The sequence below is a fragment of the Pipistrellus hanaki genome, assembly GCF_964339955.1.
Source record: "Pipistrellus hanaki genome assembly, chromosome: 7".
Classification (NCBI taxonomy): Eukaryota; Metazoa; Chordata; class Mammalia; order Chiroptera; family Vespertilionidae; genus Pipistrellus; species Pipistrellus hanaki.
The window spans coordinates 23,350,691-23,369,285 of NC_140509.1; the positions used below are offsets into that span (position 1 = coordinate 23,350,691).

Sequence of the window (18,595 nt, forward strand, 5' to 3'; positions counted from 1 at the left end):
TATTTTTGGGATTTCATTGACACAATTATCTGGTTTTGCTCTATCCTGAAGGGGGTCCTCATGTATGGCAATGGGAGATTTGACATTGGGTGGTGGGCACACAGTACAAATACAGATCTTGTAACATAGAAACCCACACCTGAAACCTGTGTGATCAGATTAATAAATGTCACCCTAATAAATTTAATAAATTAAATGGCAACTTTTGGTTTAACTAAGCATGAATTTTATGTGCCATGGAATCACTGTGATTAAAGGAATTATCAGAAACTTGTTACTTAAGGGATAAATATACCAGAGGCAAGAAGGTGCGTTTTAGGTAAGGGATTATTCTGTATCACTCCTTGGCATTCCACTCATCTTGCTCTCTGTGATTTTTCAGGCCCTTCTTAGCACATGGAAGGAGGGAGATAGGGAGGGGAAATCTACACTCCTAATAGTCTCCTAGCCAGTGGCTAAGGCATCCCCAGTAGTACTGTAGTTTTGCTTCATCATTCATTCCCATTGTTTAGTCAATATAATTGATTGATTGTAGAAACAACAGCCTTTCTACAGAGCCTCTTGAGTGTGTATATTTATACTGTTCCGCAGCAAGAATCTTTACTGACCTGGTAGAATGTGGAGGTCACAATGATGCTTTATTCCAGGTTTCCCCTTAGCTGTGGAGTCTGCATAGATCATGGTTTGATTACATTTTTCTGTGTAAGCCAGCAGCTGGTTTTCACTGTGTCAGTGTCTTAATGTCTGCTTCTGAGTCGCTGTTTATGGAGTTAGACATGGCTGTGATGCTATGTAAGGACATAAAAAATTTACAAAAGTATATACATACCAAGTTAAAAATCCTAATTTATGAATAATATTGCAGGGAAACTTGTTATGGTATGTGAAGAGGCAAAGAATCGGGAGTCAAAAGGTTTGAGCTCCTTACTGCACTGTGGGCTTCCTTTCTGACCTAACAAGTTTCCAGCTCCTCTGAGCTTTCATTTCCTCATTTGTCGAATGTAAAATAAAAATGCTCTGTCGGGGCTGTGAGGATGTTATTTATAGGATATAGATAAGAACTCTGCATATCTAAAATGCCATATAGATGTTATTTATTTTAGTAAACAGTGATTACTATATGTCAGGTCTTTTTAAATAATGTTTTTTTTTTTTAATTTTTCAATTACAGTTGACATAACAATATTATGTTATACATATAGTGGTTAGACATTTACATACCTCATGAAGTGATCACCCCGGTAAGTCTAGTACCCATCTGACACCATACATAATGACTACAATGTTACTGATTATATTCCCTATGTGGTACTTGATGGAAAATTATTTCAATTCAGACCGCCTATCAGCACTGGAAAGCAGGCATTATTATCTCCATTCGACAGACAAGGAACCAGGGATACAGAGTGTGTAAGGAACTGGCTGAGGGACTGAGCACTAGTGCATAGTCCTGATTTAAGCTCCAGTTTCTCCTTTGCTACTGTTAATTAAAAATCAGCAGTCGAGGTTTGAACTTTAACAATTTGCATTATGTTTCTAAGAATGGAAGTGGCATGCCAGACTGTCACTGTAGTTTTGTACTGTTTTAGGGAAGTTACTACTTAAATGGATTCTACTAAATGCCTTTAAAACACTTAGTTATGTTCCTGCTAAGATTTATGTATAAAATGTTTTCTCATTCTGACTTAACATCAGCATAAAAAACTCCCTTTGATGTGATCTAAAATGTCTTACAAATCTTATCTTAATAATTTTTCTTTTCTCTTTAGTCATTCCTACACTGGTCAAGACTACAGTACACTGGGCAGTGCAGGGAAGATTTCTTTGGATCAGATTGACTCGGTAAGCATCACATCCTTTTAAATTTAGATCTTTGTCAATGGAGGAAGCACAGATTTTCTTCAACCGAAGATTATTTTGGGGTCAGAATATTGGGAAAGAGTATTATTCCTTTATCTGCCAATCCTTTTAAAGAAATCCTATTTGCTATAAAAAGAAATTTTAAAATCATAAAAATACCAAAATTAATCAGGAAATTGTTTGTATTCTGAGGAAAACAGGATTTGATTAATTAATGGGGAATTCTTTTATAGCTAAGTGGTATTCATGTGTTTATATTTAAATAACATCTACATTTAGAAAAGAAGAAATGGAAAGTACTAAATGTATCTGTTTGCTAGGCTTCTGTAACAAAACAACACAGACTGGGTGCTTTAAACAACAGAAATTTATTTTCTCCTAGTTTTGGAGGCTAGAATTTCAAGATCAAGATGTTAGCACATTTGATTTCTTGTGTGGCTCTTCACACTGTGTTCCCGCACAGTCTTTCCATTGTACAGCCATCCCTGGTGTCTCTTCCTCTTCTTAAGAATTAGACCAGGGCCCCACCCCCACAATCTCATTTAACTTTCCTTTTTTTTTTTAAAGATCCCATATCCAAATAACAGTCACATTCTGAGGTACTGGGGATTAAGACTTTACCATGAATTTTGGGAGGATGAAATTTTTTCCATAACACTGAGTCTAGGTAGGCTCCCATCCTTGGGTTGCCACTAGATTACTGGTCAGCTCATTACAACTCCACTTTGTGGTACCATTGTAAAATGAAAGAGTGGCATACTTTACTATAGTCTGTAGGATTTCTCTTTAATACATAATTGATAACACACTTTATAAAAAAAAAAAGAAAAATAAACCAGTCATAAATTATGATCAACATTGGCGGTTAATATGTCTAGACATAACAATAGAATTGCCCACAATATACAGTTGATTTGAAATCTCTAATACTTCCTCCTGCCAAATAATTGTTTGTAATGTGAATAGTTAGAAGTTCATTCTACTTCTAATCTTATCATATTAATTCAAGCAAATGTGAAATTGGTTGAATACTGTAGGAAGATACAGAAATATAGTCATTTTGAGATTATATATTGAGCCTATCAGTTAGATATCAGCCTCTGTGATGTGGATACAGAGGTGAATAAAACAAGAAGAACCTCTCCTTTCATTGACTTACTGGAGGGAGGTAGACAACATCCTATATAATAAAAGGCTAATATGCAAATCGTCCCCTTGGGAGTGCGACCACTTGCTGTGATGTGCACTGACCACCATGGGGCGGCACAGAATGAAGGAAGGCCCTGGTCGGCAGCCAGAAGGCCCTGATTGGCCCTAATCACTGGCCAGGCCTTGGGATCCTACCTGTGCAATAATTTTGTGCACTGGGCCTCTAGTAGTAAATAATAAGCAGTATCATGATAAATTACGTTAAGTGCTGTGATGGCCATTTCTGTCTGTGGGTCTGGGAAAGATCCTGTGCTAGGTGATAGCCATACCCTTATCTGGATCTCTTTCTGACTCAGGTCTTTAGGACAGCCCTCGATGTTCTCCATGTCTTTTCTAAATGTTTCCTTTAGATTTCTAACTGAAATCTGGCTCCCTCAATGACACCGTTGGCCCTCTAGCCTCTTTCAGGTAGAAGCTGCTTTTTTCTTCCACACCCTCTGTTAGGTTATGGATGTGTCTTCCTTGGTCCACACCACCACTTCCAAACTGTTTCTCTGCCTCCATTGTCAGAACTCCAACTCCTTTCAAGCCCTTGTGATCCTATTGTACCACCTTGTCACTTACTGTTCTTGGCCTCCACGACACCCAGGTTGATAATTCACCCCACACCCTGGCCTGATAATCTTTGTCTGCTCAGTGTCCACAATCATGTCTCTGCTTTTCCATTTCCATTTTTGGATTACTGCCAAAGTCTCTCAATCATTCTTCCTCCCTCTGTACAGTCTGCTCACTACATCACGGCCAGAGTTCTCTATGTTTATTAGGTCATGTCAGTCTTCTGGTTACAACCCTCTGTTGGGTTTCACCACATTTAGACTAAAATTTGAACTCATTATTATGGCCTCTAAAGTCATATGTACTTACATTTCAATTTCGTCGTCTCCATTCTGGCTCACTCACTGTGCTCTGCCATAGGGACCTCGAACAGTATTCTTGGATCTTTATTGGACTGGAATCCTTATGCTGTTGTCTTAGCTGCAGTGCCATCTCCTCAGAGGGGCTTCTCTGGCCACTCAAGTTGAAATACTCCCCTCTCATTTACATTTGACCCCATTATTCTACTTTATGTCCAGTGCTTTTGGAATCAGACATTATGTGTGTTTTTTTTGTTTTGTTTTGTTTTGTTTTTAAATTTATGTCTGTGTATTGCCTATCCCCTCCCATTAGACTGTAGCTTCTTTAATGATAGGGTGTTTGGTTCATTGCTGGTTGCCCAGGACTGTATACACAGTAGTATTCAATAGATATTTGGTGATTCGATAAGTAATCAAGAATTGTGCCACAAGCTGTTGAAGTTGTACTGGGTCTTGTCAAATGGCTTGATTTTGGCTAGACAGCATGGGGAGTGCCAGGACTATACCAGGCAGGGCTGGTGGAGTGAGAAAAGTGAGAAGGTACAAAACATGACTTGTGATCATGAGGATAAACCAGCTAGCTGGAGCACGTGTTCGTATGGTACAGTATCAGGCTGGGCCTTCTTACCCCTCCCTGTCACAGTGCTTCCATGGCACTTGGTTTATGCCCTTGTTGGAGTCCTCATGTAATTTGTTATATGAGTTTAGAATATATAATATGGAATGTAATAGTGACCGCTTCTTTTTTTTAAACTGAATTACAAGGAAATTTATGTTTTACTCACCTTCTTGTTACCTAAAACATCCAATAAATATTTGTTTTGTGACATAATTGAAAAAATAGTTCATTATAGACATTGAGGGAATCTTGCATGTTCGAACTAAGGATGTTGAATATTTATTGATGTTTTTGAACTAGAACAATAGTTAAGAAAAGTAATTTTGTAATAGTATGAAGGAACATAGAAATCTTTCCAGTAGTGCTGCCAAGGGAGGATAGAGAGAGATATGACTCTGAACCAGGAATGGAAAATTCAGTTGTTATTATGAAAGGATGAAGAAACTCCTGGCCACTAGAGGGAGCAGCAACCTCAATCATAGTGAGTCCTGCGCCTGTTTAAGGTAAAGTTGAGTTTGTCAAGGAATACATGAGGGGGTGAGAATTTTTCTTGAGAGGAGGCTATTTGAGGAAGTCAGAGAGGATGCAGTTAAGACCATAAATGAAAAAGTTGAATTGAAAGTGGGCAATGATAGCTTATGCTCGATACCAAAGGAAAGACCTGTAATTTTCTTCTTTTAACACTTTTTTTTTTTTAATATATTTTATTGATTTTTGTACAGAGAGGAAGGGAGAGAGATAGAGAGTTAGAAACATCAATGAGAGAGAGTCATCGATTAGCTGCCTCTTGCACACCCCCTACTGGGGATATGCCCGCAACCAAGGCACATGCCCTTGCCCGGAATCGAACCCGGGGCCCTTCAGTCCCCAAGCCGACGCTCTATCCATTGAGCCAAACCGGTCCCGGCTTAACACTTTCTTTTAAAGATTTCTTTTGAGACTCATTTTTCTAATTTTTGCGTGCTACTCTGTATTTGGGTTATTTTAAAAGTTCATCTGTGATTCAGCCACTGTACTTCTAAACATTTATCCCAGGGAAATGAAAGTTTAAGTTCACACCAAAACCTGTACATTCATTTTATTTGAAATAGCCCCAAACAGTACGAAATAGCCCAAGTGTCCTTCAGCAAGTGAAAGGTTAAACAAATTGGGGTTCATCCATACCGTGGAATATTACTCAGCAATATAAAAGAATGAGCTACTGATATCTGCAACAATTAAGATGAATCTTGTGGGAATTATGCTGAATAAAAAATACCTAATGCCAAAACATTACATACTATCTGGTTCTGTTTATATAACACATCTAGCATAGGGCTAGAGAACAGATTCATAGTTGCCCATGGTGAGGGGATGGGGAGGGTGCAGGAGGCAGGTGGGGCGGTTATAAAAGGGAAGTACGGAGAATCCTTGTGGTGATAAAACAGTTTTGTATTTTGACTGTGATGGTGGATGCAGGAACCTGCATGAGATAAAATTACATAAAGCTACAGATAGTATAGAAATGTGTACATAAGTGCGACTGAGGGAATATAAGACTGGTGGATTATTAAAAACGTCAGCATCATGGATGAGATAATATACTATAGTTTTGCAAGCTATTACCTCTGGGGGAAACTAGTCATCTGCTATCTCTTTATATGATTTCTTACAACTGCTTGTGAACCTATAGTTTCTCAAAAGAAAATATTTAATTAAAACCGTGTTTAAATAAATAGATATAATTTTTATAATATATTTTATTTATCCCACAAAGCAAAATATTTATAATTTCAACATGTAATCTATATCAAATATTAATAAGAAAGTTCATCTGTAATCTCAGTAAGATAGTAATCCTTATAATTTTTGTTTTTATACCAATCAGACCAAATTTGCTAATTAGGTTGAATTTGCAACATATATTGTGAATGACTTGGTAAGTCTTTCACATAACCAGAAACTCTCTTTCTCTTGTAGCTCTGTACCAAATCCTTCCCACCGTGCATGCGTCAGTTACACAAAGCTTTGCGGGACAATCACCATCTCCGGCACGGGGGCCGGATGCAGTATGGCCTCTTCCTGAAGGGCATTGGTTTAACGCTGGAGCAGGCACTGCAGTTCTGGAAGCAAGAATTTATCAGAGGGAAGATGGATCCAGACAAGGTAATTCTGAAAAATCAGAGCAGTAACTTTTGTTTGAAACGAAAAGGTCTGATTTTCAATATGCCCCTGAAATGTAGTTGCCAGTTCTAAAAGATAAACATATCTACAGATTCTTTTAGGTAAAAAGAAACTCATGTACTAATGTAATAGATACTAAACAAAAGATTGGGAGAGTTAAGTTAATTCCAAGGGGGAAGATTGAAACAGCAGGGCCCGGTATAAACTACTGCTTAAACTGAAGAGTCTTCTCCTCTGGATATACTGGCAGCAGATGTGATAAGATGGAAACTTCCCTCGGAGTTATATTTCTGTAGCAATGAATATGTACATGTAATATACAAATGTACGTGTGTGCCGAAACCGGTTTGGCTCAGTGGATAGAGCGTCAGCCTGTGGACTGAAAGGTTCCGGGTTCGATTCCGGTCCAGGGCATGTACCTGGGTTGCGGGCACATCCCCAGTCGGAGGTGTGCAGGAGGCGGCTGATCGATGATTCTCTCCCATCGATGTTTCTAACTCTCTATCCCTTTCCTTTCCTCTCTGTAAAAAAATCAATAAAATATATTAAAAAAAAAAACACACAAAAATCCCCCCCCAAATGTACGTGTGTGTATGTGTGTGCGCACACACGTGTAACTGAGTCAGCTCTGATTTCTGGCCACCCTGAGAATGAGTGATGTCCACAATGTCCTGTCCTTAATAGCCAGTCTTTAAGTCCTTGTTTTGTTGTTCATATTTGTTGACATATTCTTGTTAGGAGTATAACAGACAGATTCAGTGTCTGTGGGTTGAAAAAATTCTATTGGTATTCCAGCCACCCCTGGTGGTTTATTTCTTCCCAATACTTGGAAGGCAGCTTTCAATTCACTTTCTGGAATTACAGATTCATCCTCCTAGGAATCTTCAAAGGTGCCTTACATTCCTTTGTCTGTTCTCTGTAGATTGTCAGCATATTGTTTCCACCTTCTCTTCACTTTCTCCTGGTCAGATAATGTGCTTCCGTGTCTGCTTGCATTTCTTGAATCTTCTGGTAGCAATTTCTGATTTTCCATTGTCATTGTTCTCTCTCCTTATATTGACATTGTAATCATTCTCTTTATTTCTACACTAGAGGCCTGGTGCATGAAATTCGTGGATGGGGAAGGGGTGTCCCTCAGCACAGCCTGCACCCTTTCTAATCTGGGACATCCCTCTCACAATCCAGGACTGCTGGCTCCCAACTACTCGCCTGCCTTCCTGCCTTCCTGATTGCCCCTAACCGCTTCTGCCTGTCAGCCTGATCACTCCCCTAATCACTCCCATGCCAGCCTGATTGACGTCTCACTGCTACCCTGCCAGCCTTTTTGCCCTTAACTTCCCTCCTGTGCCAACCTGGTCACCCCCAACTGCCCTCCCCTGCAGGGTTGATTGCCCCCAACTGCCCTTCCTTGCAGCCCTGGTCCCTCCCAACTGTCCTCCCCTGCTGGCCATCTTGTGGTGGCCATCTTGTGTCCCTATGGGGGCAGGATTTTGACCACATGGAGCAGCCATCTTGTGTGTTGGAGTTATGGTCAATCTGCTTATTACTCTTTTATTAGACAGGATGACCATTGTTTAAATGTGACTTCAGGTTTTTAACCTTGGCCTTGTCACCTTTTACTTTTGCCTTTGGTCTGCTTCTAACAATTTTTAATGTTTCTTCTGTCAGCCATCTCAATTTGTCTTTCCTTTTTACTTCTGGATTTTTTTTTTAATTTATTTTTTTGTATTCTTCCTCCATAATATTTCTAGGTTCAGTTCCTCTTGTTCTTGGTCATTTAAGTTTAACAATGCAAACCTGCTTTTATGTGGACTTTAAAACCATCAGGAATGTTATACGTTTGGCACTACAATTCTTTTGGTACTGTTCTTCAGCTTTACTCTATGTTTGATACTAGCAGATCATAGTCGGTACCACAACCTGCTCGTGCTCTCGTTTGGCAGAGCGAGCACAGCTTCTCCATCTCCTGCGTCCAGTCACACAGTCGGTTGGATTTCTGTATCGGCCACCTGGTGATGCCCATGTGTGCAATTGCTTGGTCATTTGTTTGAAGCATGTGTTTACGATCGACGAGTTGCTAGCTTTGCCCAAATCCATGAGCCACTCTCCTGCTTTATTTCTGACCCCTAGTTCCAGTTTTTTGATGGCATTTAATTCTGCTTTATTTCCTACTTTTATGTCTCAGTGTTTATATTTATCAGCATGTCTTGTTTTGGTGTGTGCTCGGTTTTTTTTTGGATACGTGTATAAAAGTTCTCTGTTTTTTCTTCTCCAGTCTCTGTAGTTGGAATTTGAAAGATTGTTACATTAAAAGGTTTTCCTAGAGGTCTGATTACTTACATGCATGTCATGTCATTCAAGCTAAAAACTATTTAAAATGTTTTCTGTTGTATTATGCTAAGTTACATTGTGGAGCATTTTTAGGTAAACATTAACTGCTTTTTTTTGTTCATCAGTTTATGTTGTTCATTAGATTCCACATATAAGTGAGATCATGTGATACTTACTGGAGAGGACAATGGAGGAGAAAGGGGATATATGTAAACTTTCATCAACAATAAAGATTAAAAATAAAAGAACTGCTCTTAAGTCTATTAATAAAAGTCAGATTCCCACTCCTATTCCTTATTTAATAGTGCTAGCTAATAATATTTTATTTTGGAAATATATTTTTGTTTTTTTTTTATCCCTTCAGAGCCATGACACTGGTATAAAGTAAATTTTTTTACTGTTTATTTCTGAGTTTTCTTCTTCCCAGCAAAGGTAAATTATAAAACCAAGAATATTTACCAAATACATTTTATAACACTTTATTATGTCTTTTATTAGTCTCCTAGAGCTAGTACAGCATAGATGGGTGCTTTAAATAACCAGAATGTATTTTCTCCAGTTCTGGAGGCTGGAAGTCCAAGGTCAAGATGTGGGCAGATTTGTTTCTTCTTAAAGCCTCTCTCCCCAGCTTCCATCAGCCACCCTCTCGCTGTGTCCTCACCTGGCCTTCTCTCTGCTTTCACTTCTCTGATGCCTTTTCCTCTTGTGAGGACACAGTCATAAGGGAATGGAGTCCACTCTTACCACCCTACTTAGCCTCAGGACCTCTTTAAATGCCTATCTCCAAATGCAGTCACTTGGTGAGTTAAGGCTTCCACATGTGAATTTCAGTCCATAACATGTCCCTAGCTTTATATATCTTTAAAGTTCAAGATTCTCTTATAACATCTAAAAAGCTCTTATAATTTTTACAGATTTATTTTAAAAACTGCTTCCACTGATAAATTCTTAATTTATCTTTTTTAAATAGGATCTTCTTTAAACACAATTTTGGGCCATGTTTTTAGACTTCTAATATATATATATATATATATATATATATATATATATATATATATTATAATTTTAAAGATAACATTCTGATTTTAGAAAATATGAAAATACAAAAAAATGACCTCCCATTTCCCCATTCAGAAATAATTATTGTGAAAATTTTAGCTTTTCCTCTTTAATCTAGATAGCTAGATACCACTATGTCCCCACCTTTTAAAACTGACATTCTATTATCATTTCCCCATGTTGCTGAGTGATTTTTGAAAATATCATTTGGATTAGCTGCATGACAGCATATCCTTTGAAAGTGATATAATTGGCACCCAGAAATCTATGGCTTTTTTATACACCAATAATGAACTCACAGAAAGAGAAGTAAAAAAAAAATTCCATTTGCCATTGCACCAAAAAAACTAAGTTACCTAGGAATAAACTTAACTAAGGATGTAAAAGACCTGTACTTGGAAAACTACAGGACATTGAAAAAGGAGATAGAGGAAGACATAAATAAAGAGTAGAACATATCATGTTCATGGGTTGGTAGAATCAACATCATTAAAATGTTCATACTACCCAAAGTTATCTATAGATTCAATGCAATACCTATTAAAATACCAATGGCATATTCCAAAGATCTAGAACAAACTCTACAAAAATTCATCTGGAATAAAAAAAGACCCTGAATAGACACAGCAATCCTGAGAAAGAACGAATTTGGAGGGATCACAATACCAGACATCAAGCTATATTACCAAGCCACAATTCTCAAAACTGCCTGGTACTGGCACAAGAACAGATATATATATCAATGAAACAGAATAGAGAATCCAGAAATTAACCCAAGCCATTATACTCAATATTTGACAAAGGTGGCAAGAGCATACAATGGAGTCAAATATTCTCTTTAATAAATGGTGCCGGGAAATTTGGTCAGATACATGTAAAAAAATGAAACTAGATCACCAACTTACACTATACACAAAAGCAAACTCAACATGGCTAAAGGACTTGAATGTAAGATGGGAAACCATAAAAGTCCTACAAGACTTCATAGGCAGCAAAATTGTAGACATATGTCATAGCAATATCTTTACAGACACAGATCCTAGGGCAAGAGAGACTAAGGAAAAAATAAACAAATGCAACTACAACAAAATAAAAAGCTTCTGCACAGCAAAAAAACAAACAAAACACAAAAACCCCAAAACCCCATCAACAAAACAAGAAAGCCCACTGCATGGGAGAACATATTTGTCAATTTTATCTCCGATAAGGGTTTAATCTCCAACATTTTCAGGGAAATCATACAACTTAACAAAAGGAAGATAAACAATCCAATAAAAAAAATAGGCAAAGGACCTAAATAGACACTTTTTGAAAGAGGACATTAAGAAAGCCAAAAGACATATGAAAACTTAGTCACTAGTCTTCCGAGAGATGCAAGTCAAAACAACAATGAAGTACCACCTCACGCCTGTCAGAATGGCTATCATCAACAAATCAACAAATGACAAGTGCTGGTGAGGATGCAGAGAAAAAGGAACCCTTGTGCACTGCTGGTGGGAATGCAGACTGGTGCAGCCACTGTGGAAAACCGTATGGCGTTTCCTCAAAAATTTAAAAATGGAACTGCCATTTGACCCAGTAATACCACTTCTAGGAATGTATCCCAAGAAAACAGAAACACCAATCACAAGGATATGTGCACCCCTATGTTCATAGCAGCACAATTTACAATAGCTAAGATTTGGAAACAACCTAAATGCTCTTCAGCAGATGACTGCATTAGAAAACTGTGGTACATCTACACAATGGAATACTACGCTGCTATAAAAAAGAAGGAATTCTTACCATTTGCAGCAGCATGGATGGAACTGGAGAGCATTATGCTAAGTGAAATAAGCCACTCAGTGAAAGAAAAATAACACATGGTCTCACTCATTATAATGATGAACAAAAACATAGCTACCAAGGCAGAGAAGCATTGAACAGACTGTCAGATTACAGCAGGAAGGCTGGGGAGGTTTGCTGGGGGAGGTAAGAGATCAGCCAAAGGACTTGTGTGCATGCATATAAGCATAACCAATGACACAAGACACTGGGCCAGGGCAGGGTGGCGGGGGGGAGGCAGTGTGTGAGGGCATGTGCCGGGGGGTAGGGGAGGCTGGGGGAAGGTCAATGGGGACATATGTACTACTATTTGTAATACTTTTAAAATATATTTTACTGATTTTACACAGAGAGGAATTGAGAGGGATAGAGAGCTAGAAACGTCGATGAGAGAGAAACATTGACCATCTGCCTCCTACACACCCCCACCGGGGATGTGTCTGCAACCAAGGTACGTGCCCCTGACTGGAATTGAACCTGGGACCCTTCAGTCCGCAGGCCTACGCTCCATCCACTGAGCCAAACCGGTTTCGGCACTATTTGTAATACTTGTAAATAATAAAATAAAAATTTAAAAAAAACACAATTTTGGACAATGTTTTTGGACTATATATATATATATATATATATATATATATGTATATAATTTTATAGGTAACATTCTGATTATATAAAATATGAAAAATAGAAAAAAAAAAAACCCTGCCATTTCCCCATTCAGAAATAATTATTGTGAAAATTTTAGCCATTCCTTCTTAATCTAGATAGCTAGATACCACTATGTCTCCACCTTCTAAAAACTGACATTCTATTATCATTCCCCCATGTTACTGAGTGATTTTTGAAAATATCATTTGGATTAGCTGCATGACAGCACATCCTTTGAAAGAGATATAATTGTGTTAATCATTCCCCGATTGTTGGACATATGGCTGTGTCTGTCTGACTCTGCCATCAATGGTATTGCATCGCTATCTTGAGCACATAAATCTTTGATTATAGTTCTGATTGTGTCCTTTGTATATATTCATCGGGTAATAAAATTACCTGGTGAAAACTGTAGGCAGGTTTAAAGTTTTGATGCATGCTAGGAAATGATGGTTCGGGAGGGTTTTAAATTAGACTCTTATCAAGCCGTGTATCTTGCTTTGTCGTCATTATTTTAAAATGTTTTTTGATATTTTATTAGGAGTTTGATATATTAAGGAGGTAGGTGTATTAGGGTTTTCCAGAGGAACAGAACCAATAGCATGGGTGTGTATTAAAAGAGATTTATCATAAGGAATGGCTCCTGTGATTATGGAGGTTGACAAATCCCAAGGCCTGCAGTCAGCATGCTGGGGACTCAGGAGTGCGCTAGTGTACTTCCAGTTCAGGTGCAGGAGACGTGAGACCCAGGAAGAGCTTGAGCCTGCGTCCGTGGGCAGGGAGAGCCCATGGCCCAGCATAAGGCAGCCGAGCATACGGAAGTGTCCTGTTACTCACTGAAGGGCCAGCCTTTTTGTTCTGTTGGCATCTTCAAAGGATTGGCTTGGTCCCCCCACCACCACCAGGGAGGGCGATCTGTCATACCAGTCTCCCAATTCAGATATAACTCTCATCCAGAATTCCCCTCACAGACACACCAGAATAATGTCTAACCACAGTCTAGGCCCTCCTGGCCCAGTCAAGTTAACACAGAATTATCATCATAGTAGATAAATTTTTATGAACTGTTGTTCTGAAGTGAAAAAAGAGAGAAGTTGAGTTAGCAGTCTAGCTTGGTTTGTTCTGTACCCTGAGAGGGGGAAGAGGAAGGTGAGAGGAGGGAAAACTTGCTCTGAATACTAGCCTTTGATTTGTACACCTGATCCCTGACCCGTCTTTTTTAGGTGTATCTGCGATGGCCTATGCATAAATGTATTTAGTTATTTAAAAACACACACAATAGTTGAGAGAGAGAGAGAGAGAGAGGAAGTGAGACCACATCGATTGGCTGCCTCTGCATGCCATCCACCCAGGATCAAGCCTACAACCTAAGCATGTGCCCTTGACCAGGAATTAAACCAGCAACCTCCGGATGCATGGGACAACGCCCAATCAACTGAGCCATTCTGGCCAGGGCAGTATTTAGTTATTTTTAAACCTGTGTATATGAAAACATTTTTTGAATGGGATTTTTATTTTGCATTGTAAGTTTTCTTCAAAAATTATTACAAAAGGAAATCAATAAATAATTTGTACCTTTCTAGATAATATATAGCAATCTATATATTCATTAGCTTATTATTGATTACAGCAAATATATTATTTTGACAAAAGACTATAAATTATACATATGATTTATGGTGCCTGTCTAGTGTTCTATTGTTGGAGTCTGTATTTGTAAATACATGTTCACGCTTTTCTCAGTTGCATCTCTTACATATTTTGCAATGAAATGTTGTACAGTATCTTTTGGTTTATTAAAAGATTCTCTTCAGCCGAAACCGGTTTGGTTTAATGGATAGAGCATCAGCCTGCGGACTGAAAGGTCCCGGGTTCGATTCCGGTCAAGGGCATGTACCTTGGTTGCGGGCACATCCCCAGTGGGGGGTGTGCAAGAGGCAGCTGATCGATAATTCTCTCCTTATCGATGTTTCTAACTCTCTGTCCCTCTCATTTCCTCTCTGTAAAAAATCAATAAAATATATTAAATAAATAAATAAATAAAATATACTATGGAATCATTAGGAGAATAAATTAAAAAAAAGATTCTCTTCAGTTTAATGTACTTTTCTGTTAATTCTACATACAATTAAAAATACTCTGAAGAGATGAAGAAAATAGATGGCTTCAGAACCGTTTATAAAGAGTGATTATGGAGGATGCATATTAGACATTTTTTGTGGAGCGCTAAAGCACTTTGGTGTTAAACCTAGGAAGGACTTGGAACAGCTACTGTTGCCGAGTAGCTCATTTCCTGACAGTGCAAGAAAAATGTGGTGGTGATAAAGTCAGTTTTAGCTGAAATTCTCCTTTACTATTGTTTCCCAAATGGTCATATATCTGATTTCTTTCCTTTTGTGCTTATGTCCTCATTGTAACTTGCTTTATGCACCTAAGCAAAAATTGTGGGTGCTTAGCCATTGCTTTTGAAGCAACAGAGAAAGAATTGGTACTCTAGCACTTTTTAGCTGTCACTTGTCACTGCCACCTTTTCTGGTTACATTGTCCAGAACGAAATATCCCTTTTCCCTGCCTCCTTTCTAAAAATTAAGTTCCGTTCTCCATGAATCGTTTGCCTAATTAGTGTCTGGCTCTTTCTCCCATCTTCCCTGTGCTTCTGTTTATTGCAGGGATTTATCTGGCTGTTGTTTTTTTTTTTTTTTTTTTTTTTAAATACTTGGAATACTTTTCTATCTCAGGTTATGCTTACAGTTGGAGGGGAATTAGTTGTCCATATTGTAAAATAATCTAACACTGTATGATTAGCTTTTGTAACTGTCACCCAGAGTGTTAATATTAAAGGAGCATGTCCCTAGATACTTCTTATTAAGGTTAAGCAGCTTTTGTATTATAGTCTGCACATTCTTATTTTCTCTTACAACCATTTTTGAACAGTAATAGTGTGGTTGTGAAAGAAGCTTAAGGATCTGATGCTCACTGTTATCTTTTATTAGGAATTCGATATACTAACTCAGTCCCTCTATGTATGTAAGGAGTAAAAGGCTTACTCAGTGTTGTTTGAATTATTTTTCTTTTCCTTTGAAACAACTTGTAGACTAGCGTACACACTCCAGTAACTGGTATTAATAATAGAGAGAGGTGCCACCTTATAGCTTCCAATTACTTGCTACCAGATTATGCTCTTATAATTTTGGGCACCTATCACTACCTCATATTTATTGTTCATTTATCACCTATATCCTACAATTAGAATAAAAATTATATAAGAGCAGGTGTCCTGTTCATTGCTGCATGTTTAGGCACCTGGAATAGTGCCTGAATCATAACAGGCACTCATTAATTATTTATTGTGTGAACTAAAGAATAAGTTCCCATAGATATCAATTCTTGGAAAAATAAGAAAATTTGGTCTATTTTTCCCAAATGCCTTTACATAAATCAGTTCTATATATCTGTTTGTTAATGTGCTGTCGTTCCATTTATAGTGAACTTGAAACTGCATTAAATTGAGCATTTTAGTAGGACCTGAACTTTGCAACAGAAACTATTGATTTTATAAATTGGAAGGGATTTCACATCATGGGCTTGTCAAAGGGGTTGTGGTAGAGAAAAGGTTTTCATAGCAGAGGACAGGGCCTCGATAACTGTTATCAAATTGTTGTATCTTTGTGCCCTACCTGGTTTGGCTCAGTGGATAGAGTGTCGGCCTATGAACCGAAGGGTCCCAGATTTGATTTCGGCCAGGGGCACATGCCTGGGTTCTGGGCTCCATCCCCAGTGGGGGTTGTGCAGGAGGCAGCCGATCAATGATTCTCTCTCATCATTGATGTTTCTGTCTCTCTCTTCCTCTCCCTTCCTCTCTGAAATCAATAAAAAATATTTTTAAAAATTGTAGTATCTTTGTTGCATGTGTGGCTTTGGGCTGGATTTTGAACCACTTGAATGCAGGGACTATGATTTCGTCACTTTGGGTCTCAGGGACATAACACAAGCCCTGACAACTCTTAAATGTTTGCTCAATATGTGGTAAATTCTGCCCAAGCTTTAAAAAGTGGCTTTCAGTATAAGAAAATAAATATTTGTTTCTTTGTAGGTAAAGCTATTATTTCCAAAAAGTTATTAAAGAATATAATTTTGGTATATTACAATTTCTTGACTTCCATGTATTTCTCTAAATCAAAAATGTAGGTTGGAAGATAATGTAAGTAATGGTAACCAGTAATCATCATTATTTTTTAGTGTCCAGAAATACAGTACATATTCAAGTTACAAATATGTAAATAATACAGTTGCCCAATTATGATTCGTTTTAAAAGTACAAAAATATGCCTATGTTTGTGTGTGCATACACACGCATACATATTCCGGCTACTTTGCATTGATCATTCAACAGATTTTTATTTTTATATAGCCCTTTTTTATGAGGACCTCACAGTCTCCTGGGAAAACCAGATAAATAGAAATATACAAATTCAGTATGATAATTGATCATTATTGTGGTAGAGGTGCCCGTAGAATTCAATAGGTCAGAGGAAGGAACCGTGAGGAAGGAGAATGGCTACTGTGTGTCACTGAATGAGGATGTTCTATTTGCCAGTTACAATTAAGGAGTTAGAGGAAGAAGTGAAGTGCTCTGTTGAGGGGGCAGCATTTTCAGAGGACCTTAGTTGAGGGAGGGTAGCCCATCCTTTTGATGGTGTGACCCTGAGCTGGAGGAATGATTGTGGCTAGAGATGATTCAGTAGACATAGTGTTTGTTTTTAACAGTTACCAAAGAATGGGATTAATATGCCAGGAGGAAGTGGTCTTGCTGGAGAGGAAACTGCCCCCCTGGGATCAGGTCAGCTATATAGGATCAACTGATAACTGTAATTTAGTTAAATAGTTATAATTTCATAACTTTGATATTTACTGCAAGTGTGAAGTGAATCTGGGGATGGATGTTATGAAAGTGTGCTGACAAAAGGAAAATAGTATGAACAAAGTTTCCACTTATATTTCCACTGGATTCAAATTAATTCGGCCTCTCTAAATATGGATTTCTGATAATCTGAGCCAATATTGATTTAAAAAAAAATAAACAGTCATTTATACGTATGACTTTAATCTTTAACCTACTTGTAACAACAGGGTGAGTTGAGGGGTAGATGTAATTAGAAAACAGTTACAAAACGTGGGGAAAAGGAAAGTGTTGTTCAGGTTATGTGGAGTAAGGAAGTTATCATAGTAGATCAAGTTTCTGAAGATTTCTTGAGGATCATTCTTGAACTAGGATTTGAAGGCAGTGAATGACGTGGATTAGTAGGTAGATAAGGATGAGAATACTCAGTGAACAGGAATGAGGGGAGAGTAGAGCATCACTTGCTTTCTACTCTTTGTGAGCTTTGATTGTCTTCATTCTCAAATCTGTGCTTTCAGTCTTGAATTTTACCTGGTCAGTATATTTGAATATCATTTTTATTTGGATGCATATTGTCCTAGAATATAAGGGATTTTAGTATTAAAATATCAGCCATTTGCAAGAGAACATTCTGTTGTTATGACTGATCTTATAACAAACTAATTGCTTTAGGTTATCTCTTACTCCAAAAATAGTTATTTTATAATGTAGGGTTTTTATCATTAGATATAATTACATATATTGAATATGAATATTTATGATATATCAAATTTTTTTAAGTAAAGCCTTTTCAATGATCCTTGTCATTGTGGGTTGGGGACATTTGAAAATTGCATTTGGGTTGTCAAATAGCACACTTTGGATTTGTGAGTATACTACAAGAAGTATTTGAAGCTTTGAATATCTTATTCTTTACATAATTTTTTTAGATTCCTGAAATAAATGCATCTATGCTTTCTGCAAATAAAATATATTTAATTAATCACAATACAGTTTTCTGCAAGTGTTTCTTAGTTGTGATTATTTACATGCCAGTGTACCTGAGAAAAAGCCTCACTCTGGACATTAATCAAACCTCTGTTTAAAGAATGAAAAAATATACTGCTAAAATATTCGTTCACTTGGAAC

General features: G+C 37.7%; 1 protein-coding gene across 4 annotated transcripts in view; it reads left to right on the forward strand.

The window, feature by feature from the left end:
- PRIM2 (DNA primase subunit 2) overlaps window positions 1–18,595 on the forward strand; it is a 271,748-nt gene that overhangs the window by 181,696 nt on the left and 71,457 nt on the right. For all 4 annotated transcript variants that reach the window (XM_084889130.1, XM_084889131.1, XM_084889129.1 and 1 more), the window contains exons 9-10: window positions 1,770–1,842; window positions 6,502–6,687. In XM_084889130.1, the coding sequence (XP_084745256.1) occupies window positions 1,770–1,842; window positions 6,502–6,687 (259 nt within the window). The remainder of the gene's footprint in view (window positions 1–1,769; window positions 1,843–6,501; window positions 6,688–18,595) is intronic.